The 27,072-nt window shown below is 42.3% G+C and overlaps 1 protein-coding gene across 1 annotated transcript; it reads left to right on the forward strand.

Moving 5' to 3' along the window:
- The first annotated feature begins 664 nt into the window (after positions 1-664).
- On the forward strand, positions 665-26,636 carry TTLL6 (tubulin tyrosine ligase like 6). The gene is made up of 15 exons (XM_073325795.2): positions 665-1,232; positions 6,698-6,738; positions 7,682-7,800; positions 7,918-8,048; positions 8,812-8,968; positions 10,337-10,480; positions 11,120-11,205; positions 15,704-15,929; positions 16,690-16,871; positions 19,094-19,282; positions 19,693-19,849; positions 20,626-20,928; positions 23,836-24,199; positions 24,512-24,725; positions 26,334-26,636. The coding sequence occupies exons 3-15, from the start codon at positions 7,780-7,782 to the stop codon at positions 26,338-26,340; spliced, it is 2,181 nt and encodes a 726-aa protein (XP_073181896.1). The 5' UTR covers positions 665-1,232; positions 6,698-6,738; positions 7,682-7,779; the 3' UTR covers positions 26,341-26,636.
- The last annotated feature ends 436 nt before the right edge of the window (positions 26,637-27,072 follow it).

Genomic DNA, 27,072 nt, shown 5'->3' on the forward strand with positions numbered 1-27,072 from the left:
GTCAATTTCGCTTTTTCTTTCTGATTGGTTTCACTTTCTGGTTCTCAAAAGTTAGCACAGTGTTTACCACTCAGGTGGTAAATACTGCAAGGAAATTTGTAAGTGCAAACAAAAATGATATTTTAAATAAAGAGAGTGAGAATATTTTTGTTAATATAAAGTTTTATAGAGTTTGTTTTCTGAACTACTTGCTATTTATACTTTAAGAGAAAGGAATCCTTACCTCTTGGAGCATTCTATAAATACAACGCCATTCTGGAAGGGCAGGGTAGAATCTGTAGATATATAAGAAACATTAACTTCTATATAAAGATTGTTAATCTCCGTTTACTTTGCCAAAGATTTCTGTTTGCAGCAGAACCTGATCTGTTAGACTAGGGTTTTAGCTGTAGATTTGATAGACGCTGATTCATCTCATCCCTCTGATCATGTGTTAGCACTGAGCTGGCATTCAGATTAGGTGCATATCAGTCAGTTCTTTAGTATTGAATTCTCAAATCTGAGCAGGACTGAACCTTTAGGAAGAGAGAAAGAACAAGATGTTAAGGGAGCACTAACTCTAGTGAGACAAAAGCTATTAATCCTTCCATTGTAGTTTCTTGCAATAACACTAAGGATCTGCGCCAAGACAGCTTTCTGATGTTCTATTAGCATAATATCACAGATAGCAGGAGTTTAGAAATATTCGTCAGCGTCAAACAAAGCTATTTTCCCGTGCAGAGATGCCATTCAGATGGGAATCACTATTGACAGAAGCAGATACATATATAGGTAGATATCTGATCCTGTCGAAATGGGGAGAGAGGCATGGAGGGTGGACTTGTGAGGAGGGGATGAACATATCTGTTCCTAACTTGGGAATATGCAGGGAGTTATACAGTATTCTGTTTTATCAGCTGTATTTGAGGAAGCAGCTGGATCCACGAAAAGATTGATGGGACTATTGCTCATCCCTGTACACTGTTCACTTTTCTTCTGGTCTGTTGTGGATGTTTCCACAGGATGAAGGCATCAGCTATACTGCAAAAATATGGATCCTTTGAAGGAGTGGAGCAGGAGACAGAAGAGTCAGATGAGAAAGATGCAACTGAACTAGACTTTTTACCAAGAGAACTAGAAAGAAAAGACAATGCCTTGGACACCATAGACCAGGATACAGTGGGGTGTGAAGAGAAGAAAAGAAGAATTCAAGATCCTAACATATCCATGAAAAAGAAAAGAAAGAGAAAGAGGTTAGAAATAACTATTGAAAGGGCTGTAAAAGTCCTGAAGAGGGACTTTTATATGTTCATAGTAGAGCTACTGAAAATAGAGGAGGGTAATGTGGGGAAGAGATGTTGGAGAATAGGGTATTCAGAGTGGTGCTATGCAGAAGGGGAGGAACACAGAATTTTTGTAGTGAGAGGGATAGGTAAATGTGTTGGAGTGGAGGGGAAATGAAGGTGTTCAGAAAAAGTGATGATTTTAAGTTTTGTAGGTGGTCAGCAACTCAGAGTAGGGATTGCCTTTTCTTGAATGTACAGAAAGAACCTAACATGTAATAGTTACTACCATAATAAATAATAGTAATAATAATTAGACACTAGTGTTCATGGAAAGAACATAGTTCAGGGGAGCTTTCATTCTGATGTGAAATAGATATGCTAGTAAGAGTTGCAGAATAGTCCAGGAGAAAAAGAAGATGTACAGTTTCTGAGCATAAATATTTTCTGTTGATGCCCATTTGCCCTTTGGCTCACGACTTTGGGGAATCCCATTCTTAGGTTGATTCCTAAATAACCAATCTTGTTGAGTAACTGCCATATCTTTTTCTCCCACTGCAACAGAAAGAGTGCTCTTCCTTTGGTTTCATAACTACTGGTTTTCTAGTATTCTGGTATTCTAGTATTATTTTTTATTTTATTGCAAGCCCATTAGCAAGAATTTTTAATGAATCTGTAAACTCAGGGGTTGTACCGTATGATTGGAGAATTGCTAACATAGTTCCTATTTTTAAGAAAGGGAAAAAAAGTGATCCAAGTAATTATAGGCCTGTTAGTTTGACATCTGTAGTATGCAAGGTCTTGGAAAAAATTTTGAAGGAGAAGGTAGTTAAGGACATTGAAGTCAATGGTAAATGGGACAAAATACAACATGGTTTTACAAAAGGTAGATCGTGCCAAACCAACCTGATCTCCTTCTTTGAGAGAGTAACAGATTTTTTAGATAAAGGAAACGCAGTGGATCTAATTTACTTAGATTTTAGTAAGGCGTTTGATACTGTGCCACATGGGGAATTATTAGTTAAATTGGATAAGATGGGCATCAATAGGAAAATTGAAAGGTGGATAGGGAATTGGTTAAAGGGGAGACTACAACGGGTCCTACTGAAAGGTGAACTGTCAAGTTGGAGGGAGGTTACCAGTGGAGTTCCTCAAGGATCAGTTTTGGGACCAATCTTATTTAATCTTTTTATTACTGACCTGGGCACAAAAAGTGGGAGTGTGCTAATAAAGTTTGCAGATGATACAAAGCTGGGAGGTATTGCTAATTTAGAGAAGGACAGGGATACCCTACAGGAGGATCTGGATGACCTTGTAAACTGGAGTAATAGGAATAGGATGAAATTTAATAGTGAGAAGTGTAAGGTCATGCATTTAGGGATTAATAACAAGAATTTTAGTTATAAGCTAGGGACGCATCAACTAGAAGTAACGGAGGAGGAAAAGGACCTTGGAGTATTGGTTGATCATAGGATGACTATGAGCTGCCAATGTGATATGGCTGTGAAAAAAGCTAATGTCGTCTTGGGATGTATCAGGAGAGGTATTTCCAGTAGGGATAAGGAGGTTTTAGTACCGTTATATAAGGCACTGGTGAGACCTCACCTGGAATACTGTGTGCAGTTCTGGTCTCCCATGTTTAAGAAGGATGAATTCAAACTGGAACAGGTACAGAGAAGGGCTACTAGGATGATCCGAGGAATGGAAAACTTGTCTTATGAAAGGAGACTCAGGGAGCTTGGCTTGTTTAGCCTAACTAAAAGAAGGTTGAGGGGAGATATGATTGCTCTCTATAAATATATCAGAGGGATAAATACCAGAGAGGGAGAGGAATTATTTAAACTCAGTACCAATGTGGACACAAGAACAAATGGATATAAACTGGCCACTAGGAAATTTAGATTAGAAATTAGACGAAGGTTTCTAACCATCAGAGGAGTGAAGTTTTGGAATAGCCTTCCGAGGGAAGTAGTGGGGGCAAAAGATCTATCTTGCTTTAAGATTAAACTCGATAAGTTTATGGAGGAGATGGTATGATGGGATAACATGGTTTTGGTAATTAAATATTCATGGTAAATAGGCCCAATGGCCTGTGATGGGTTTTTAGATGGGGTAAGATCCAAGTTACCCGGGAAAGAATTTTCTGTAGTATCTGGCTGATGAATCTTGCCCATATGCTCAGGGTTTAGCTGATCGCCATATTTGGGGTCGGGAAGGAATTTTCCTCCAGGGCAGATTGGAAGGCCCTGGAGGTTTTTCGCCTTCCTCTGTAGCATGGGGCACGGGTCACTTGCTGGAGGATTCTCTGCTCCTTGAGGTCTTCAAACTATAATTTGAGGACTTCAATAGCATAGATATAGGTGTGAGGTCTTTTTTAGGAGTGGTGGGTGAAATTCTGTGACCTGCATTGTGCAGGAGGTCAGACTAGATGATCATAATGGTCCCTTCTGGCCTAAATATCTATGAATCTATGAATCTTTACAAGCATTTCTGTAGTGCTCATCACTGTATTCTTTTTCTACATCTATTATGTAAAATGTGCTCACTCTTTTCTATTATATTGTGTTGTTAAAATATAATATTTTCTTGTTGAAATCATCATCAGATGTCTGATATAGCCTTACTACTGGAGCTGGTAATCCATACCACAAGAGACTTGATTAGGGTTACTCTGTCCTCTTTTCTTCCTTCCCCAGGGGACTGCAATATCAGAGGTAAAATTCGTAATCCTTATCCTCCCCTTCTTCCTCTTACCATCTCTCCATTCGTCTCTTCCTTATTTCATTTGCATACTGTTGTCCTGTTGGTTAGAACGCCTTCAAATTCTTCTTCTTATTAAAAATCAGTTGAAGCTTTTTGAGTGTATGAAACGTCTACAGAAAATTGTGATTCTAGTGAACCCCACCACTTTGTGTGCTCTCTCTGTGTCTCTCTTCATTGTGGGAGTTTTTGGGAGGCAGGTTGAGAGTGGGTGTGCTTCGCTGTTCACTTTTTCTGTTTTGGGGAAATGGGGTTTGGGTTTTGTTGTGTTTGTTTAGTTTTGTGGTTGTTGTGGCGTTCGTTTCAGGGTTTCTTTTGTCTTAGCTGGCTTTTGTCTGCCCTCTTGGTTGGCACAGTCAGCCCAGGGGGACAAAGACCGCAGTTGCTTTCAGATTCTGAGGGTTTAACCTGGGGATATCGGGTTGTTGATTTGGCTCCAGACTCTACCTCTGTGGAGGAGTGTGTTCTAGCTGTGGGAAAGGTGATTGGGTATGGTATACCTCCCACATGAGCAAGGCTGTTGTAGTGTTGAGCTGGTGGTTGCTGAGGGGATTGTTGTGCAGGTTGTTTTTGTTCCTGTTGTGCCTTTCTTGATGCTTGCTTCTTAAGTCACTCTCTCTCTAATGCCCCTCCGTGTTTAGGAAATAAGCAGCTGGCCAGAGACCTGCTGAATTATGGTGAGAGCACTAACTCTATTAAGAGGGTTCCTTTGGGCTGTAAAGCCTCAGAGGTTTGCCATCTCCTGTCCTTTCATAGGCAGGTTTTTATTATATTAATCACTGCTTCCAAGGTTCTAAAAGTTTCCCTGAAGCGTACAACTGGGGTCTGTGACTACACCAGTGGTGCCCAAACTTTCCCTGTTGCACACCCACTTACCAGTAATGGAATCTGTCCGTACGCCCCTCCCACCCATTACAGCACAGTTGATTTAGCAGCAGGGGTCGGCAACGTGTCTGTACACGGACAAGTGCTGTGGTAAAAATTTTGAGGTCCATGTATGAGGACCGTGGTTCAAAAAACCTTGGATGACATAATGCCCCCAATGTCCGTCACTAAGTACGGTAATCTTGTCAAGTGTCTGTCGCGCAACATGGTGGTGCCGACCCCTTTTCAGAAGAAGAGCTTGAGCTGAAGACGGAGCCAGGGACAGAACTGGGAATGGGAGAGGAACTGGGGCTAGAGGCGGAGCTGGCCTGAGGACAGAGCAGGAATGGGGGCAGAGCTGGGCTGGGGATGGAGCAGGGGGCAAAGCAGAGCAGTGGCTGTGGCTGGAGCTGGGCTGGGGGCAGAGCGGAGCTGGGCTGGGGGCAGAGCGGAGCTGGGCTGGGGGCAGAGCGGAGCTGGGCTGGGGCACAGCTGGGCTGGGTGGTGCTCCCTCCCCACCCTGCATGGGGGCTGGCCCAGCCCTGCCGCGCGACCCCCTGAACGTTCCTCCTTGTCCCCCTATGGGAGCACACCCCACCGTTTGGGGACCCCTGGACTACACTGTTTGTGGCCATTGAAGACAGCCTGTTTTCATTGGGGGACACATTTAGTAAATCAGTGCCCTGAGCAGTGGCAGGCTGCCCCTGGTGTGGTGATCCTGTGCCTGGGAATGTGTGGGTTTCTGTGAGTAAAGCACAGGGTGGGGTAGTTGTGGCTGGGTCCTAACAGGCTCCAGATGTCTGTGGGGAAATGGGTTCTGGGGAGTCAGTGTCCTTTTATGACATGTGGGAGATGCTATTGCTGGTTCTGTGGCTCCTGACTCAGGGTACATCTACACTGGAATAAAGGACCTACGGCACTGCTGCAGCTGGCCTAGGGCAGCTGACTTGGGATTGCGGGGCTTGGTTGCTGAGCTAAAAATTGCCATATAGACATTCAGGCTCAGGCTGGAGCCCGGGCTCTGGGATCTTCCCCTCCCCTCCCCTCCGCCTTGCAGGGTCCCAGTAGAGTTTGGGCTCCAGACCAGCCCAAACGTCTACAGAGCATTTTTACAGCCCAAGCACTGGGAGCCCAAGTCAACTGACTCAGGCCAGCCTCTGGTGTTTAGCTGCTGCATAGACTTATCCTCAGTGGCCTCTCATCCTGAGCCTGACTGCAAAATGGAGGCTGAGCTTGCTGCTATGGATTCCACAGTTTTTGCTGTGGATTCTGGCTTGCAGGCAAAGCCCCAGAGTGAAAAATGGCAGTTGAAAGCATAGGGGCCCCCGGTTTCTGAGGGTTCTGCAAAGTGGGTTAGTTTAGCCAATGCAATCGGGGAGCATACTATTAAGGGTGCTGCTGAGGTTGGAGGCATGGGGAATTCTCAGGTCTCCATCCCAGCAGTCTGCTCCCCCCAGTTTCTCTGATGATATGTGCTGGAGGGAGACCATGTAACCAGGGAATAACATTCACATTGTGCTTGTTGTATCATTGTCTTCAGAGAAGTTTACTTAATAGTACCTGCCTTTCTTTTCTATAGAGACTAAATGCATAGTTATTTGGTTTGTCTCCAGCAAATAATTTTTGAAGTGACCACTGAGCAAAAAACAGTGATCAATCCTGGTGACTAGCCTATTAGATGATCATTTAGATAGTGCTTTACATAAATTTATGGAAGTACAACTGTAAAGTTCCCAGGGCTTCCCCATAAAGCGTAAACTGGTCCTTGTCTGTATGCCTCTGTCTTTCTGCTTTTTTTTATTTTTTTCCAGATGACCTGTGATAAGTCTGACCAACTGCAAGTATGATAGTGGTGAGTATCTTTCTCATCTTTCCCAAATGTAGAAGGTAAGCCAAAGAATTGTGACCCAGTCTATTCATGTAAAGAAATGTATATTTTCATTTACTCTTAGGAAAAAGAGCTCAATTTAAAATGGAATTTATTTTGTCATGTGACTTGTTAACTGAATTTTAGTGCTTATGAATATGACCAAATGCAAGCATCATTTAGAAACCTCATGCAGTCTGGGCAAGCATTGTGCAAGATTCCCCTACTAGTGAAACTCATTCCTGACCTACAGCATTCCTGTTATTCCACACATTTGGCACCACATAGCTCTCTTAGCGTATCTCAATATTAACCAACAGCATCCCCTGGTATTTTATTACTTGCCCTCCTCAAGCACAGTCTGCTAATGATGCTAAATCGTCTAAAGGCACTAGCTTGTGATCATCAAATATGTTTCCCTTCTCGTGACTGAAGTTAGGCAAGAAGTCATATCCATGAACTTTTGCCAGTGCAAGATTTGAATGCTTGTTGTGGATTTGCAACATGGGGAACCAATTCAAATGGCTCCATTCCACATAAAATGAATCATTTAATTTTTTTATTTCAAGAAGTTCTGCTTTTCACCGTTGTTCAGAAAGACCAATGCAACAGCAACGCAAGCTTACTCCATCCTGCAATTTTTGCTAGCTAGTGTAAAGTTTCTAGCAGCATACTGGAGAGGTCAACTTGTTCAGTAGTCACCAGTGACTGTCCAATTTGTCAGACAAAATGGATGGTTTTTGGGCAGCGTATCCGTAGAGATTAGAGGACTGGAAGCTGCCACTCAGAGTAGAGCTGAGGTCTATAGATATCTGAGCTGAGTGGTATAACTGAACCATGATTCTATATCTCCTTCTGAGTCCAAACAGAATTTTCTAAAGTCTAAATTTCTAGTATGATTGAAACTGTTTCTTTTCTTATGATGCAGTGCGTCGGGCTGCTAAGCAGTATGGCTTACGGGAAGCAGGTGAGAATGATGAGTGGACCCTCTATTGGACAGACTATTCAGTCTCACTGGATCGGGTAATGGAAATGAAAAGTTATCAGGTACTTATCTCTGTGAGGTGGAGTGGATATTAAATTATTACTTTTTTCCCCAGTGCAAATGACCAAGAGACCAGGAAGATGCTTATTATTATGCCTTTTCTCTGGACTTCTTTCCAGAAAATCAACCACTTCCCTGGGATGAGTGAAATATGTAGGAAGGATCTGCTGGCCAGGAACATGAGCAGGATGCTAAAGCTCTTTCCTAAAGAATTTAACTTCTTTCCCAGGACCTGGTGTCTTCCTGCTGAGTGAGTCTTCCTTACAATGTTTACTGACTGATTTTCCTCTTGTCTTGCTTCTCTTCACCATCACCCTCACTTTTTCCACTCATCCTTTATGTCAGCCTTCCTTACTTTGGGCCTGAGTCTCCTCTTACACCAGTGTAAATTGAGAGTATCTTCTTAGAGCTCCATGAAGATGCTCCAAAGTAAAACTTGAGCAAGTAAGAAGAGAATCAAACCCATTATCTTTCTGCTCTTTTCTTTACCCAGAGTAATGGAAAAAGACTAGGAACATTTTCATAGTAGAATGATGTTGCTTTGAGCTGAATGCACCATGTATTCACTGGTGATGCAAGCCCCTTGGCAGTGAATGGAATAAAATTCCTTTTATTTTTCTGGATGAAGTCCATTGCTGTATTACTCAATGGGATGAAGTATCTTCCCTCTTTGGAAGAGGAGATGATTTCTATATCATATTAAAAATCTCTTTTCTCTAAAAATCAAAAAAGAGATCATTCCCATAAGACTGTGTGATTCACTCCAAACTTGCTTCTACTGGAAATAAAGGTTTACTGAGAGCTAGAGAACAGGTTGTATTCCTGGCTCTGGAGGGACAGATGTTTTTTTCTTTGTGATCACTGGTTCTGTAGACATTTGCATTTGTCTGCCAAAACGTTTCTAGCATTGGTAGGCTGTGAGACATCAAACCTCAGAATCATGTAATTCTGATTGTCTTGCTTTTCTTTCTTTCTCCCCCCCCCCCCCCCCCGCGCATCATCTTTCCCTACAGCTATGGGGATTTGCAGACCTATAGCAGATCAAGGAAACATAAGACATACATCTGTAAGCCCGACTCTGGCTGTCAGGGGAGAGGCATCTTCATCACCAGATCTTTGAAAGACATAAAACCTGGAGAGGATATGATCTGCCAGCTCTACATCTCAAGGGTAATCTCCCTATTCCACATCCCAAGATTACTTTTATGTCATTAAACCAGACTTTAATTCAGCTCAGCCTTGCTTGCCTGTGATCATCCAGTCATAAACAGCACTCATTGCCTTTGAATACATGACCATTGAAATAATTCCTCTTTTGTGTGCCATTGGGTTCCTAAGTAATTTTTGAATAAGCTTTTTATATAAGCTAATTCACCTTTGCTGGATGAACCTAACTAGATGAGGGAAATCTCCTTCCTGCTGTAGAGTGAGTTAGCTCTCAAATATATACAATATTTCCGTAGGCCCAACTGGAGGAGAGAGTGAGGGGATTGTTTGTACCCAGTCTCACAAACCTGTTTATAACCTATTTTACTCAAGAATCTTTTGGCTGACATTTTGGCATTACCCTCTCTTCCTAAGGAAACATCCACATTCAAGCCTCTGGGATCTCCTGTGCCTTTGGGACACCTATAATGTAAATACCAGAACCTAAGTTTTTACTCTGGTTTGTTCTTTCATTTTGAATATGTTTCATTATTATTTATTACTGATTTTTTTTTAGAGAGATAAAGCATGGTCTGGGGAGCTGGGATTCAGAACTGCTAGAGTTTATATCTTCTCTTGTGCTGACTCACTGTGTGGCTTTCAGCAAATCACTGTTCCATGTCTGTTTCCCCCCACTTTTAAAATGGGGGGGGGACCTATCCACCTCATAGACTTTATGTGACGATTAATGAGTTTGTTCAATGCTCAGAACATGTAAAGAACTCAATGACGGATTAGTTTAATTACTATTATAGTGTTGCTGCTGTGCTCAGTACGATAGAATACATTACTGTTCTTAAATTCTCCAATTTCCCAATATTTGAATAACTATAAGAAACATCATTTATAAGAGAAAAGTACTCTAGCAAGAATTGCTTATATACCGGATACTGGGGTACATGTAAATTTTTGTTTGCATATTAAGAACACCTAGATCTATTAAGTGTCCATGACTAGTTCTGATCATGTGATCTTATTAAAATGATCACGCTCTGCATAAAGTTTGCAATTACCCTTACTTGGATGGAATGTCTTAACCCAGACAGTTTCCCAATTTCTAAAATGGAGATAGATAAGGAAGTGTTGTTATCGCCCAAAGAATGTTGTAAGGCTTAATTACTGAATATCTGTCTAGCACTTTGATGAAGGAAGGTGATGTATATGTGCTAAGTATTGTTATAAGGATTGCATGTCTTGGTTTTGTTTTTTCAGCTTGTAGGTGGGACTGTACAGCTATTTTCATCACCTCAGTCTCGAGTTAATGAGTTACTAATGTTCCTCTTGTACTTCAAACAAACTATAAGCAACTCAGTTTCATCTTCTCTTTCCCAGCCTTTTATTATTGATCGTTTTAAGTTTGATCTGAGGATTTATGTGCTTGTGACATCATGTGACCCTCTGAGGATATTTGTCTATAATGAGGGCCTTGCACGCTTTGCTACATCAGCCTACTCTGACCCCTCACACAGCAATCTGGTGAGTAAAGAACCCTGTTAACATAAATTAACACCATTCAAATTCATAACAACAGGAACTATCTGTTGAAATGTAGTGGCACAGAGAAACAATAATGCTTTGGACTGCTATGATACCTTTAATCTGAGGATCTGCACGCCCTTCACAAACAATAATAATTAATCCTCACTTCATCAAAGTGACATGGGTAAGGTTATAGATGAATCATCTCACCCACCACTGAAATGCAGCCACCTCTGTGGTAGAACATAGCTAGAGTTTAACAGCACACAATAACACTACATAATAGTTTCTGGGCAGTTAGGGGCTGATCCTGCAAACACTTACATACCACAAAAAGAAAAGGAGTACTTGTGGCACCTTAGAGACTAACAAATTTATTTGAGCATAAGCTTTCATGAGCTACAGCTCACTTCATTGGAAGCATACCACAATGACTTTACTCATGCAAGTGGTCCCATTTAAATGATCTTAAGACTGTGTTGGGTTCATGAGAGTGATGAGATAAGTACTGCTATTAAATGTCTTGTACTTAGATTTTTTTCTGCATTAAGTAGTGTGACCAGGTATCATCATGTACAGGGAGAGTGAAGAAGGCAGATGTCTCTCTCACCTTATAACCCATTCGTTTATTTGTAGGATGACGTCTGCATGCACCTGACTAATTATTCCATTAACAAGCACAGTACTAATTTTGTCCGAGATGAAGATTCTGGAAGTAAGAGGTAAGAGAGAGAGAACATTAATCACAGCCAGGGGATGTTAGTCTGTTCTCATGAATCTTCATATGCATTTTCACACTTTTTTCATATATGTTTAGGAAATATTTCTTTCCATGCAGCCAGTGAAGAGTGTATTTTGTGTCATTGGTTATATAAATAATTTAAAGAAGCTGAGATGAATATTAGTGAGAGGCCAGAAGCAGGAGAAAAAAAAGTGAACTGTCCTTCAAATTGGAAATACCAATGCATTTGTTGCAACTGGTGCTTCTGGATTACATTACTCTGTTTATTGTCCTTGGTGGTTATGTTTGGCTGTCTAATGTAGATAAATCTATATATAATGATCAGTCAGGTTTTTCCTCTTGCCCACATTCTTCTCCCAGTCCTTTTCTTTTCTTTTCACCATGTTTCTAGCTGTTTCTACATAGTACCCTGTCCATTGCCACTAGGACCTCAGTGGTATCCATTTCTTCTTAGCAGTATTGCTCTTTGCCAATAGCAGCAGGAACTCCAGTGGTGCCAATGTTTCTTCTGCAGTGCTCTGTTGGTGCCAGAAAGGCTTCACTAGTATGAATTGTCTTGGAGCAATGCCTTGGGCCTGGTCTACACTACAGGGTTAGGTTAAATTTAGTCGCATTAGGTCGATTTAAAAATGACTGCGTCCACACAACGAACCCTGTTCCATCGACCTAAAGGGCTCTTAAAATCGACTTCTGTACTCCCCCTCAACTAGGGGAGTAGCGCTAAAATCGACCTTGCTGGGTCAAATTTGGGGTAGTGCTGATGCAAATCAACGGTATTGGCCTCCAGGAGCTATCCCAGAGTGCTCCATTGTGACTGCTCTGGACAGCACTTTGAACTCCAATGCACTAGCCAGGTACACAGGAAAAGCCCCGGGAAATTTTGAATTTCATTTCCTGTTTGGTTAGCATGGCGAACTCAGGAGCACTCAGCAGCACAGGTGATCATGCAGTCCCCCCAGAATCGTAGAGCGTAGAATGTTTCTACGCTCCCCCTATCATCTCCATCCCTGAGGTTATCGCAGATTAGAAGGCGAAAAAAACGCACTTGCAATGACATGTTTTCTGAGCTCATGCAGTCCTCCCGCACTGGTAGGGCACAACTTAATGCATGGAGGCATTCAGTGGCAGAGGCCAGGAAAAAATTAAGTGAGCATGAAGAGCAGAGGCAGGACATGATGCTGAGGCTAATGGGAGAGCAAATGGACATGATGAAGCATCTGTTGGGGGAGCAAACGGACATGATGAAGCATCTGTTGGAGCTGCAGGAAAGTCAACAAGAGCACAGACCCCCGCTGCATCCACTGTATAACCGCCTACCCTCCTCCCCATGTTCCATAGCCTCTTCACCCAGACGCCCAAGAACACGGGGGTGGGGAGGCTCCGGGCTCCCAGCCACTTCACTCCAGAGGATGGCCCAAGCAATAGAAGGCTGTCATTCAAACAGTTTGATTTTTAGTGTAGCTACAATAAGCAATGTGGCCTTGTCCTTCCCTCCTCCCCCACCCCACCCAGGCTACCTTGTCCGTTATCTCATTTTTTTTTAATTAATAAAGAAAGAATGCATGGTTTCAAAACAATAGTTACTTCATTTCGAAGGGGGCAGGGTGGTTGGCTTACAGGGAATTAAAATCAAGAAAGGGGGTGGGTTTGCATCAAGGAGAAACACACACAACTGTCACACGAAGCCTGGCCAGTCATGAAACTGGTTTTTCAAAGCCTCTCTGATGCACAGCACGCCTTACTGTGCTCTTCACCCTGGTGTCTGGCTGCTCAAAATTGGACGCCAGGCAATTTGCCTCAACCTCCCACCCCGCCATAAATGTCTCCCCCTTACTCTCACAGATATTATGGAGCACACAGCAAGCAGCAATAACAATGGGAATGTTGGTTGCGCTGAGGTCTGATCTAGTCGGCAGACAGTGCCAGCGAGCTTTTAAATGTCCAAAGGCACATTCTACCACCATTCTTCACTTGCTCAGCGTATAGATTCATAGATACTAAGGTGAGAAGGGACCATTATGATCATCTAGTCCGACCTCCTGCACAACGCAGGCCACAGAATCTCACCCACCCACTCCTGCGAAAAACCTCTCACCTATTTCTGAGCTATTGAAGTCCTCAAATCATGGTTTAAAGACTTCAAGGAGCAGAGAATCCTCCAGCAAATGACCCGTGCCCCATGCTACAGAGGAAGGCGAAAAACCTCCAGGGCCTCTTTGAATCTGCCCTGGAGGAAAATTCCTTCCCGACCCCAAATATGGCGATCAGCTAACCCCTGAGCATATAGGCAAGATTCACCAGCCAGATACCCAGGAAAGAATTTTCTGTAGTAACTCAGATCCCACCCCATCTAACATCCCAGCACAGGCCATTGGGCCTATTTACCATGAATAGTTAAAGATCAATTAATTATCAAAATCATGTTATCCCATCATACCATCTCCTCCATAAACTTATCGAGTTTAATCTTAAAGTTGAACTGCTCCTTGCTACTGTCCAGGCTTCCTGAGCTATGGGAGCAAGGGGTAGGCTGGGGTAGGTGTTACTGCACAGTGCTGCTGGCTGGGAGAGCAGCCTGAGGCAGAAGCCTCCAGCTCGCATGATATTCCAGGCAAGACTGAATCTCCATGAGACGAAACTTAAAGAAGAGAATGACCTGGAGTCTCTGGCTCCCATTCAGTGCTCTAAGAGGAAGATAGCCATGTCTGTCCAGGTACCCCTGACTGACCTCACCGAAGTCTGCCAGGAGCACCCAGGAGATGTTCAATGGCTGTCAGTCCTACTGCATCATCTGCCGCAAAGGCAAGGAGCTGCTGCTGTGTAGCAATGCAGTACCACACCTGCCAGCAGCACCCAGGAGATATATGGTGACGGTGAGCTGAGTGGGCTCCATGCTTGCCGTGGTGTGGCATCTGCATGGGTAACCCAGGAAAAAAGGCGCAAAACTATTGTCTGACATTGCTTTCATGGAGGGAGGGAGGGTGGGGGGCCTGACGACATGTACCCAAAACCACCCACGACAATGTTTTTGCCCCATCAGGCATTGGGAGCTTAACTCAGAATTCCAATGGGCAGCTCTGTAAGTTGATGCTAACCACGGTAGTGAGGACACATTCCGCCGACTTAATGCACTAGTGTGGACATAGAATCATAGAATATCAGGGTTGGAAGGGACCTCAAGAGGTCATCTAGTCCAACCCCCTGCTCAAAGCAGGACCAATCCCCAACTAAATCATCCCAGCTAGGGCTTTGTCAAGCCTGACCTTAAAAATATCTAAGGAAGGAGATTCCACCACCTCCTTAGGTAACACATTCCAGTGTTTCACCACCCTCCTAGTAAAAAAGTTTTTCCTAATATCCAACCAAAACCTCCCCCACTGCAACTTGAGACCATTACTCCTTGTTCTGTCATCAGCTACCACTGAGAATAGTCTAGATCCATCCTCTTTAGAACCCCCTTTCAGGTAGTTGAAAGCAGCTATCAAATCCCCCCTCATTCTTCTGTTCTGCAGACTAAAGAATCCCAGTTCCCGCAGCCTCACCTCATAAGTCATGTGTTCCAGTCCCCTAATCATTTTTATTGCCCTCCGCTGGACTCTTTCCAATTTTTCCACATTCTTCCTGTAGTGTGGGGCCCAAAACTGGACACAGTACTCCAGATGAGGCCTCACCAACGTCGAATAGAGGGGAACGATCAATCGACTGTATAAAATCAGTTTCTAAAAATCGACTTCTATAAAATCGACCTAATTTCGTAGTATAGACAAGGCCTAGGTCACTGTCCAATAATGTGTGGCTTCTCTCCATTTCCTATCCTAAAGCCTGGTCTACACATGAAAGTTGTACTGCTCTAAGTTAAAGCTGTACAGCTCCCCTAGTGTGGACGCAGTTATATTGGTATAAAGGTGCTTTATGCTGGTATAGCCATTCCCATACAGGAACAGGAATAATTATACTAGTGTAAGGCACCTTTATACCAGTATAACTGTGTCCATGCTAGGGCTCATGCTAGTATAACTATATCATTAAAAATCACCTTGCCCCCAACTGATGTGGTTATAGTAATACAATTTTCAAGCATGGGATTGTCCTAAGAGCAAGAGGTTAATTAGAACAATGGTTCTTCTTTTTCATACAGGGAATCCCTTCCCATATATCTGGGATCCTCTCCCTATTAGCAACATGGTAAAGGCAGGCAGGACACACTTCACTGACATTCATAGCATATTTGGTTGAAACCCTACGTATTAGTGTGTCTCCCATCCTCAATGTCTGAGAAGCTCTTGCATTGATCTATGCAAGAGTTTGACTAACAACTCGTTCTGTTAATCCTTATTTTGTTTCTGTGGGTATGTGGATCTCCATGAGGCCCAAATTTCTATGCTTAACTTAAGCAGCATGGAAACATACAGAAAAATGCTTACTGTGAACTGATTTGCCATTAATATGGGCTACCAACTTCCTTTTTTTCTTCATAGGAAGCTCTCCACCTTTAATAAGTACATGCAGAAGCATAGCTATGATACCGACCAGATGTGGCGGAATATAGAAGATGTTGTTATTAAAACCCTGATATCAGCACATCCTATTATCAAACATAACTATCACACTTGCTTCCCCAACCACACTGTGGGTAGCGCTTGCTTTGAAATATTAGGATTTGATATTCTGTTGGATCACAAACTCAAACCCTGGTTGCTTGAGGTAAGAACCACAGCAAAAGTCTCTTAGATCTCATAACAAATCCATACCATGAACTGGTATCCTTTTTTTACCCTTCCCTGCCTGTGGGGCCAAATTCAGCCAAATGAGTTGCTATTGCCAACCTCTTCCTTAACACCGATTTTTGCCTTTGTCGTTTCTCTAGATCTCCTAACAAAAGTCCATCCTGTAGCATTTCCTACATTATTCCATCAGCTTGGAAAGCTGATGGATGACCAGCAGAGGGGGTTAGACTGCAGATAAACTAATAATAGTAATTCCCACAGACAGTCACATTGATCTGTAGCCTTGAAATTTAAATCTGTTCCTGTATGTGGGAATCTAGCTCATGGGGACAGCCTTACTCTCCAGTTTGCACAAAAGAATCTTCCAGGGGTATCCATTAACCTCAATGGGAGCTGCATTTGCTAATACCAGAGCCTGAATTTGGTCCTCACAGCATATCAAATTAATATGTTATTGATCTTGCACTGAGTACTAAATTGGTTCAAGCTACATCACTCTGCCACTTGCACCTGTTTTCTCCCAAATCTATCCCACCCATTATGTCACTTCTGAATTTGGCCCATGGAATCCTACTATACACCTGTATCATACATTGAAGTCTGGCAAGGATCCTTGCCAACTCTAGATTCTAACTGGAATCCCCAGTAATCTAGATTTCAGACTAATTTAATGTCCCGAGTTGTAATTTCCATCGCATCTCAACTGCAGCAAATAGATTACATTCTTGTTGTTTCAGGTGAATCACTCTCCAAGCTTCACCACTGACTCCTGGTTAGACAAAGAAGTGAAGGACCAGCTGCTATATGACACTTTGGTTCTGATAAATTTAGGGGCCTGTGACAAGAGAAAAATCCGAGAAGAAGAGAAACGGCGAGGAAAGGAGAGACTCCTGAAGCAATGCTCTTCTCAAGAGACCAGGTGTGTTGTCATACAGCTTCAACTAATTTCCTCAGATTATGTGAGCCATAATTTTAAGGTGACCTGCAAACAATGTTTTTTAATTAGTTTATGACCTTTTTTTTTTTTTTGCTTCTTTATGATGTATACAGATGGCCTGCACAGATATTTTTAAAGGTTTTTTTCTTTCTTGTTTTTTTAACCTTCAGAATACCAGGAATGTAAAGTCTGGTCTTTTCTTGTTTGTTGGCACACCACTGGGATGTGTAAGGGCTGTTTACTATAAACTCTTCACAACTGAATTGAAAAAGTGAGGGTGCTGAATGTTTAACGAAGTATTCCTTTATTCAAAATGTTAATTAACATTTCATTGAACAATTCATTTAAAGTAACAAAAATAACCTGACAAAAAATTCCTTCCCCTCTTGATAGCTCATCTTTCACTTTGTTGGTTGTTGTGATGGCATCATTTAACTAGTTCTTTAGTCATCATAGAGTCTTCCAGCTTAGACAGTTCCTGAATTTCTAATGTAAAAAACAAGCAAAAAATAAAATAAAATTTCAGGCCCTCATTAACAACCATAGGGAAACCAGAAAGACAAGCTCATTTTTTTTTGCCTTTGCAGATAATCTTTAAATTTATGTTATAGGTTATGTAGGAAGATAAATGAGAACCATTCTACATTTCACCAAAACTAAGAAGACAGGATTAGGGATGCAATTACAGTGTGAAATGAAAATAACTCCTGCTCTGGAGATTTCTCCGAGGGTTTGGCTACACTTCAAATGCTGCAGCTGCGCCGCTGTAGTGCTTCAGTGAAGATGCTACCTATACTGAAGGGAAGGCTTCTCCTGTTGGCGTAGGTACTCCACCTCCTGGAGAGATGGTAGCTATGGGCTTGTCTACATTACCTGCTGGATCAAGGGGCAGTGATCGATCCAGTGGGGGTCTGTCATAAATATAAAGGGAAGGGTAAACACCTTTAAATCCCTCCTGGCCAGAGGAAAAACACTTTCACCCGTAAAGGGTTAAGAAGCTAGGATAACCTCGCTGGCACTGACCAAAATGACCAATGAGGAGACAAGATACTTTCAAACCTGGAGGAGGGGAGAAATAAAGGTTCTCTCCCCCTCCAGCTTTGAAAGTATATTGATCTCAAAATGATTTCAAGTTAATCCCACCGCTCTGCCACCATGTCAAGGTTCCTTCCCCACTCTGAACTCTAGGGTACAGATATGGGGACCTGCATGAAAAACCCCCTAAGCTTATTTTTACCAGCTTAGGTAAAAACTTCCCCAAGGTACAAACTATTTTTCCTTTTGCCCCTGGACTTTATTGCTGCCACCACCAAGCGTCTAACAAATATATAACAGGGAAAGAGCCTGCTTGGAAATGTCTTTCCCCCCAGAATCCTCCCAAACCCTACACCCCCTTTCCTGGTGAAGGCTTGATAAAAATCCTCACCAATTTGCATAGGTGAACACAGACCCAAACCCTTGGATCTTAAGAACAATGAAAAAACAATCAGGTTCTTAAAAGAAGAATTTTAATTGAAGAAAAAGTAAAAGAATCACCTCTGTAAAATCAGGATGGTAAATACCTTACAGGGTAATCAGATTCAAAACATAGAGAATCCCTCTAGGCAAAACCTTAAGTTACAAAAAGACACAAAAACAGGAATATACATTCCATTCAGCACAACTTATTTTATCAGCCATTTAAACAAAACAGAATCTAACGCATATCTAACTAGATTGCTTATTAGCCCTTTACAGGAGTTCTGACCTGCATTCCTGCTCTGGTCCCGGCAAAAGCAACACACAGACAGAGAGAACCTTTGTTTCTCCCCCCTTCCAGCTCCTCATTGGTCATTTTGGTCAGGTGCCAGCGAGGTTATCCTAGCTTCTTAACGCTTTACAGGTGAAAGGGTTTTTCCTCTGGCCAGGAGGGATTTAAAGGTGTTTACCCTTCCCTTTATATCTATGACCGGGTCGATTTATTGTGTCTAGTCTAGACACGAAAAATCGACTGCGGAGCACTCTCCCGTCGACTCCGGTACTCCACCTCCCAGAGAGGTAGTAGCTATGTCAATGACAGAAGCCATCCCAATGACTGGGAGTCAGGTCGTTATAACTGCTTTGCTCAGGGATGTGAGTAATGTAGTTATAGCAACATAAATTCCTAGTACCAAGCCTGTATCCCACATGATTTGTTAATGGTTATACCTGAATTTTTTTTTCAGGGCTGAGAAGTATAGAAACTGCCAAGCCACTTGGTTGAAACAAGCTGAGAAATATGAGGAGAAAAACCTAGGTGGCTTTCGCAGAATTTACCCCAAATCTGATTTGGACAAATATGATAAGTTTTTCCAGCACAACAATTCACTCTTTCAGGAGACTGCAGCTTCCAGGGCACGAGAAGAACATGCTAGGTAAGGAGGATTTCCAGCTCAGTTTTCATTAGGTAGGGTGGAGGATGCATTCTGAATTCATGTTAAATAATAATAGCCATCACTTACATAGCACTTTACATTAACTGATGGTTCTTTGAGATGGCCCTGTCAGATAGGTAAATGAGCATTATCAATCCTAATCTGACAGGTGGTGAAATGGACACACAAAGGTTAAGTGACTGGCTCACAAATCCATGTCAAAGCAAGGATTAGAATTCCAGAGTTCCTGAGTTTAGCGCAGAGCTCAATACTCTGAATCATGTTGCCTCGAGATCTGGCCAGACTTGTTCCATATAAGGCAGAATTTGTAGCCAAGATCCAGTCCGTGGGACTTGTATCATCAGAACTATTTTAGACCTGTTAGGACCCATTTGTATCTCTATCTACAGGCTGCAGCTACAGGAGCTGCGAATGAAGCACGAGCAGAAAACAGCCCATTTGCGAGAGAAGAAGATAGAGCTGCTGGGGGAGTCTGGGTCTGAGAAGATAAAGACTTTCAAACAGAAGTTAGTGAGCAGGACAGCTACAGCACAAGGATTAAGACAGGTATAATGCAAGGGGAAGATTCAGTTGATTTTTCACTAATTCTCCTACTTCTTGGGGCATGGGAAATAGAAGTTCGAAGGTCAGAAATAGAACATCCACAAGAAAACTAATGAGATGGGATAATAATGGTGATGGGCATATTATATATAAAAAGACTCCACTGGTGTTCACAAACTTTCAATTTTCTCCACTCATGCAGGTGAGGGACCCTAGGCTAATCATCTACAGACTTTTCATGTAGGCAAATATGTGCATCTTATAAGCAAATATCGTCGCCTAGATCTGGTTGTCACCTTTTGTCAGACATCAGAAGTGTTTTCTAAAAACACTGCTGAAGACAAGATAACTGGTGCTCATTTCTCCCCTGTCTGAGGTCAGCCCGACACAGAGGTGGTCCACCAGGGATCCAGTTACAGCATCAATTAGTGTGTTTTTCTAACTTTATTTCTGGCATAAAATCTCTAAGGGACCTTATGCCAGTAGAGGATTGGTGCAGTGGAGCTCTCCTGTGCCACACTACCAAAATGTTTCCTCCTTTCCTCAGCAGTCCCCCTATACCAGATTGGTGAGGGGTCATGTGGCACTGGACATGCCTCCCCTAGGTTTATACAAATGGAGATTTCCCCTCCACAAGGGAAATTCTCCACTGGCCATTTACAACCAGAATATGGCCCTTTTGTGCTGTTTACACCAGAGAAACTGGCCCCAGCTCTTCTTCTGACAACAGCATTGCTTTTTATTCATATGAGATTTAATTTATTTTTTTCCATTCTCAGCATTATCTTTGTTCAGAGTCAGGACCTGGCACTCCTCTTCTGCTTCAGAGTTTCTCAGGTGAAAAAGAAACAAAGAAAGAAATAGTTAACGGGGAATCAAGCATCCCACAAAAAGAGCACACCAAAACTCACGAGTATTCAGATGCACGTGAAAAACAAGCAGTACAGCACTACAGCTCCATGCCAAACTTGATAGTGCAGAACTCAACTAGTGCCCCGGACCAGTACAGCTCCAACCCTGACCTGAGGGACCACACAGTACATGGTCATCACTCTGCAGCAGATATGAACATAAGATTAATAGTAAGTAGCAGAACACTAGTAAGTATATATTTGTAGTAGTTTGCCTATATTTCTATCTCCAGTCCATTCAAACATCCATCTCAGACTGGAAATGACACTTAATGTGGGCCCCAGAGCCAGCCTACAAACTCTGTTGCCTACTTTGCTTCAGGCTCACTGAAGAGTTTAATGCTAGCATATGCTCAACACAATTAATATTAACAGGGGAGAAGGACTGCCAAAACAGGGAAAGAACAGATTAAAGAATATTTAGGTAAATTAGATATATTCAAGTCAGCAGATCCTGATGAAAGTCATCATATGGTACTTAAGGAACAAGTTTAAGCAGTATCAGAACCATTAGCAATTATCTTTGAGAAATCACGGAGGATGGATGAGATCCCGGAGGATTGGAGCAGGGCAAACATAGTACCTACCTTTAAAAAGGGGAATAAAGAGGACCCAGGGAATTATAGACCAGTCAGCCTAACTTTGATACCCGAATGATACCGGAACAAATTATTAAACATTCAATTTGCAAGCACGTAGAGGATAATAGTGGTATAAGGAATAGCGTCAACATGAATTTGTCAAGAACAAATCATTCCAAACCAATCTAATTTGCTTTGACAGAGTTACTGGCATAGTGGATAAGGGAGAAGCAGTAGACATGATATATCTTAATTTTAGTAAGGCTTTTGACATGATCACATCCAACGTTCTCATAAGCAAACTAGGGAAATATGGTCCAGATTAAATTACTAAATGGTGGGTGCACAACTTGTTGAAAGACTGTATTCCAAGAGACGATATCAACGGTTTGCTGTCAAACTGGGAGGTTGTTATCTAGTGGGACCCTGCAGGAGTAGTCCTGGGTCCAGTACTGTTCAGTATTTTCATTAATGGCTTGGATAATGGAGTAAAGAGTATGCCTATAAAATCTGCAGATGATAACAAGATGAGAGGGGTTGCCAGCACTTTAGAGGACAGGATTAGAATTTAAAATGACCTTGATAAATTGGAGAAATGTCTGAAATCAACAAGATGAAATTCAATAAAGTGCAAAGTACTATACTTAGAAATGAAAAATCAAATGCACAGCTACTAAATGGGGAATAACTGGCTAGGTGGTGGTACTGCAGAAAAGGATGTAGGGGTTATAGTGGATCACATGTTGAATACGAACCAACAATATGATGCAGTTGAGAAAGGCTGATGTCACTATGGGTGTATTAACTGGAGTGTTGTATGTAAGACATGAGAGGTAATTGTTCCACTATAGTTGGCATTGATGAACCTTCAACTGAAGTACTATGTCCAATTTTGGGCACCATACTTTGAGAAAGAGGTACACAAATTGGAGAGAGTCCTGAGGAGAGCAACAAAAATGATAAAAGGTTTAGAAAGCCTGACCTATGAGGAAAAGTTAAAAAACCTGGGCTTGTTTAGCCTTGAGAAAAGAAGATTGAAGAGGGATCTGATAACAGTCTTCAAATATGTTAAGGGCTGTTATAAAGAGGATGGTGATCAACTATTTTCCAAGTCTACTGACGCTAGGACAAGTAGTAATGGACTTAATCTGCAGCAAGGTGGATTTAAATGAAATATTATGAAAAACTTGCTAACTATAAAGAGAGTTAAATTATTTAATAGACTTCCAAGGGAGGTTATGGAATGCCCATCACTGGAGTTTGTAAAGAACTGATTGGGCAAACGTCTGTCTGAGGAGGTTTAGATTTACTTGGTCTTGCCTAAGTGCAAGGGGCTGGACTTGATGACCTCTTGAGGTCCCTTCCAGCCCTACATTTCTATAATTCTGTTATTCTACAAAGGGTATAATTCTAATGGAAACTACTCTAGTATGTTAAACAACAGGATCAATATACCGCCCATTCTGATTACACAGTAGCTACAAAATCAGTCCTTGTCAGCAATGATCAGATAAGTCAGATGTCAGAGCAGGACAAAAAATGTGGTGGTAGTGTGCAAGCCAGATCCTCCCACAATCTCAGAATAGCTAGGTGTTGCTCCTAAAATCAGCAGCAGTGAAATGATTAATGTTGACATTTAAATTATCATTAGAGTGCAAAGTCAGCACCCCATTGAGGTTAATGGGATAGTTTTTACTAATTTTTCTTCCAAAAGTATATTCAACTGTCATTCTGCACCTGCTGACATGGTAGTTGAATCATTCCTTGGTGCTGTCAAGGTGTCCGGCATATAGCTTCATGAGCAAGGGAGCACCGCTGAGGTTAATGGGATAGTTTACAATTTACTAATTTTTCTTCTGTTTTTCTGAAGACATTTCATTCAGACAATGCTACATTACATAAGCTGGAAGTTATCTCCTCAGTCATAAGGGCTAAAAATTTAGACCTTGAATCTCTGTTTCTCCAAACCTATGCTTCACAAAGGAATGGAAGTGGGTGCAAACATGACTTTAAGGCAGTACGCTCCCCAGTTGAATCTTGGAGCAGCTGTTGGCCTGCCTAACCTCCCGCATAAATATAGCAGCCTCAAGGATTCTCCAACCTATGCTCTGGCTGCAGCAGCCCCAAATGGGCCCTGTGAGAGGTGATAATATCTGGAGAACAGTATGCTAAGACTGTCCCCTCCCTCCTCCAGTGTGCCCACTTCACTGCCTCTCTCCTATAGAGACAGCTCTGCACTGGCCTGGGAACCCCATAAACTGGGGTATTTCTCTGCGGTTGTTTCTGCCCCCTTTGTAGCTCCTAAACTCCACTACAGTAATGTAAAGGGGGCATTAGCATAAAAGAGAATCCGGCCTTTAGTTTTTTAAATAATAATCAAATTTCAAATCCAGTAGAAACTGCTGGGGCCACTAGAAAAGTTTTGGTCCTAGGTACCATCGGGCTAAGTCTGACTCTTGCCCCTCATTAACTTGATCTTTCTGATTTTCCCCTCCAGCTCCAAACACCAGTGGATTGTTCCAGGGTATCTGATAATCCAATTCATTCCTCTTCAAAGCCTTTCCCAATATTGGCTCAGCCTCGGGCTGCAATCACAACAGCAACTGGCGTGGTTTACTGTGAAAGCACAGTCACTCAGATTTTGGTGCCATTTGGATGCCAGAGAAAGCAACACCAGCCCCATGTCAGGGAGAACTTGGCCTCATACTCAAAAGTCCATAGATCACACAAAAACTTGTTAGAGCCTGAAATAGACAAGAAACCTATCTTGTCAGAATTCTTCAGCAAACTCAGTTTCGCACCGGGAGAGAAGGCCATAATATTCCCTTTTCGCCACCACCCTCATCTCATCAATAGACCACGTGAGTGTCATCTTCATGGAGTACATTTGTATCATATCATCTAAGTGCCTAGTGCATCTCTGGGGAAACACAGGGTGATAGTCCCAGTGTGCCTCAAACGTACATTATTGCAACACAAGAGGAAATCTTAGCATACCCGCAAGTCGAAGTGTAAGAATACAGCAGATCTGCCCCTACAGTATTCTTACTCTCTGTCCCTCTATCTCTTCTCCCTTTGTATCTCAGATTCAGATACATAGACATGGACATTAGGAAAAGAGGTCTGGGGTGCAAATTGATTGCAGAATATAAATCTGACTTTTGTTTACACAGAAAGTGCTTTCCACTCCAGGAGAATCCATCTGAGTAGCAGAAACTCCTCAGACAAGAGACAAACGAAACTTCAGAGTGCCCAAACAGTATTCCAAAAAACAAATTGTCCCCAGTTCAGCCTTCAAGACCTTTTGGTGATCTCCACCCCAGGTCGAGTGGACCCGCGACCTAGGAAAAGCAATACCCTAACTTCAGGGGATATTCCGACGGGCAGGTAATGGGTAGAATCACTCTGCTATAATATTGTAGAAGCCAGTAGCATTCTGGCCTGCTTCAGGGAATACTTTTCCGTTAATGGACATTGATTAGTGAGGGATAAATTGCAGTGTGAAATTATGCTGTTTAAGTGGACCTGGTCAGTTTTCAGACGTGAGATCAGGTTACTCCAGGAAATCATGTTAGTCACATGACTCGGTCAGTGATATTCTTTCCTCTGAATAATCATTGTATCAGTCTCTCAGCTTGATGCTCAAGTGTTCTGTGCTTAATGGTATTGGGTAAAATTTTCAAAAGTGCCTAAGTGCCATTTTCAAAAGTGACTTAGGTACTCAAGAGCTGCAATTTCATTGAAAGACTAAGGCCCAGGTCCTCGAAGGTATATAGGCACCTAACTCCCACTGAAATCAATCTAAAAATCAGTGGGAGCTAGGTGTTTAAATAGTTGAGGATCTGAATTTTAAGTGCCAAAGTCACTTTTGAAAATAGGAATTAGTCTCCTAACTCACTTAGGGACAGATTTTTAAAGGAATTTAGATGCCTGAATATGCAGGTAGACACCTACTAGGATTTTAAAAAACACCTAGGACCTTTAGGAAAATCCTGCTAGGCACCTATAGGCATCTTTAAGTGACTATATACCTCTAAAAATCTGGCTGTGAGGCGCTCCTGAAAATTTTACCCAGCATCTTTTGATAATATGTAACACCAAAGCCTGGAACACATAGGCTCAATTAAAATCCCATGACACTTTTTGTAACACCAGGGGGTGCTAAATCCAGTCTCCTTTCATGCTGGGTGATTACATTCTGCCTTCCTAGATTCCTGCTGAGTTTATTCCTGGATAAATTCTTCTTCACTTCCCTACCTAAAGATTATTGGATAGTGTTGCTACTGTAGAAAGCTTGCTGCCTTTCATTGTTGGGTGACTAATGACTATATGTTTAGCACTTTGGGATCCTTCAGAATGAAATAGGTGTAATCTACTAGTATTGTCAGTTTCTGGCATAAATTTGCATATAGGAATAGCAATGAACTCATGCAGTGATCTGGGACAGGGAGGCACAACAGAGAAGATGCAATCCAGGGAGAGACAGAGGGCAGATTTGAGGTTGCTACCGCAGTGAGTACAGCCCACAGCATAATTTACAGTAACCTCCCCAGGGCTGTCTATGGATTACACAACAGAATCCTCCATAGCACTGAGAGCTACACTACTCCACCTTTCTCTGAGGGCTGTGAGAGGGGTATATAAGGCCTCAGATATTAGCCTGATATAGCTCCTGTACCCAAGCAATTCTCCCAACACTTGAGGCTTCTGTCTGGCCCCTATGCACTGCTGGAGAAGTGTATAGTGGCCGGGGGCTGAGGGTCCCTAACTGGCATTATGCAGTGTGATATCTGACTTGAAGCTGATCTGTTTTCTTGGTCTGAACTGTAGCTAGTCTGAAAGGCGAATGTTGACAATGAGGCTGCTGCCTACTCACGCTGCCTTCTTCACTTCTCCTATCATATGTAATGTTAGAACTTCTATGAAAAGTGCTAGGAAGAATGTATCTTAGTCCACCTATTCAATGTGTGTGGTGTTATATTTCCTTCCTTACAGGGACTGAGCAGAATGACGGCACTGTTTTGCCTCCTGAAGTCTGGGAGATGCTCACTCCTGTAGACAATCTGTTCATCAGGAACTGACAGAAACATTTTGTTGTTTCTTTTCAAATATACTGATTGGTGATTGCCTCCAGTTATACAGCTTCCAGAGCATGAAACAGCAATGTGTGACCAATAAGATTTGCCTTAAAAAAAAATGTCAGGAGTTTATGGGTGTCTTGATGTGAAACTGTTGTACCGGAACTCGATGTATATCTACTCCCTTTGGCAGTGTCTGCTTACTGCCAACTCTTGTTTTGTTTAATGAAAAATTCTTTTGTAAGAAGAATTCCTGTGTGATGTCTTCTCTATTCCATTGAACATCAGCCCTATTAAGGGGAAAATTCCCTGCATTGAATTTCAGCTGCACAACTCCAAATAATATCAGCTGGAACTGCACAGCTGAATCCCTGTAGCATAATTTGAAAACTTACCCTGAAATTTGCATGACAAATTCATTTTGGCTAATGTAGAGTGACGTTACAGTCCTGACTTTTAACAAGAGTTCAAAGGAAATAAAAATGGGCAGTGTAGTGTAGAAGGGGTTTTACTTTTCAGGGCCACAGAAAGCAAAGGCAGAAAGCGGAAACAAAAAGCCCAGTGGGTACATGCTGTGGCAGAGTAGCATAGATGCCTTCTACGTTGACCGAAGGAGTTTTTCCGTCAGTGTAGTTAATCCACCTCTCTGAGGGGTA

This window comes from Lepidochelys kempii, chromosome 27 (genome assembly GCF_965140285.1).
Source record: "Lepidochelys kempii isolate rLepKem1 chromosome 27, rLepKem1.hap1, whole genome shotgun sequence".
Taxonomy (NCBI): Eukaryota; Metazoa; Chordata; order Testudines; family Cheloniidae; genus Lepidochelys; species Lepidochelys kempii.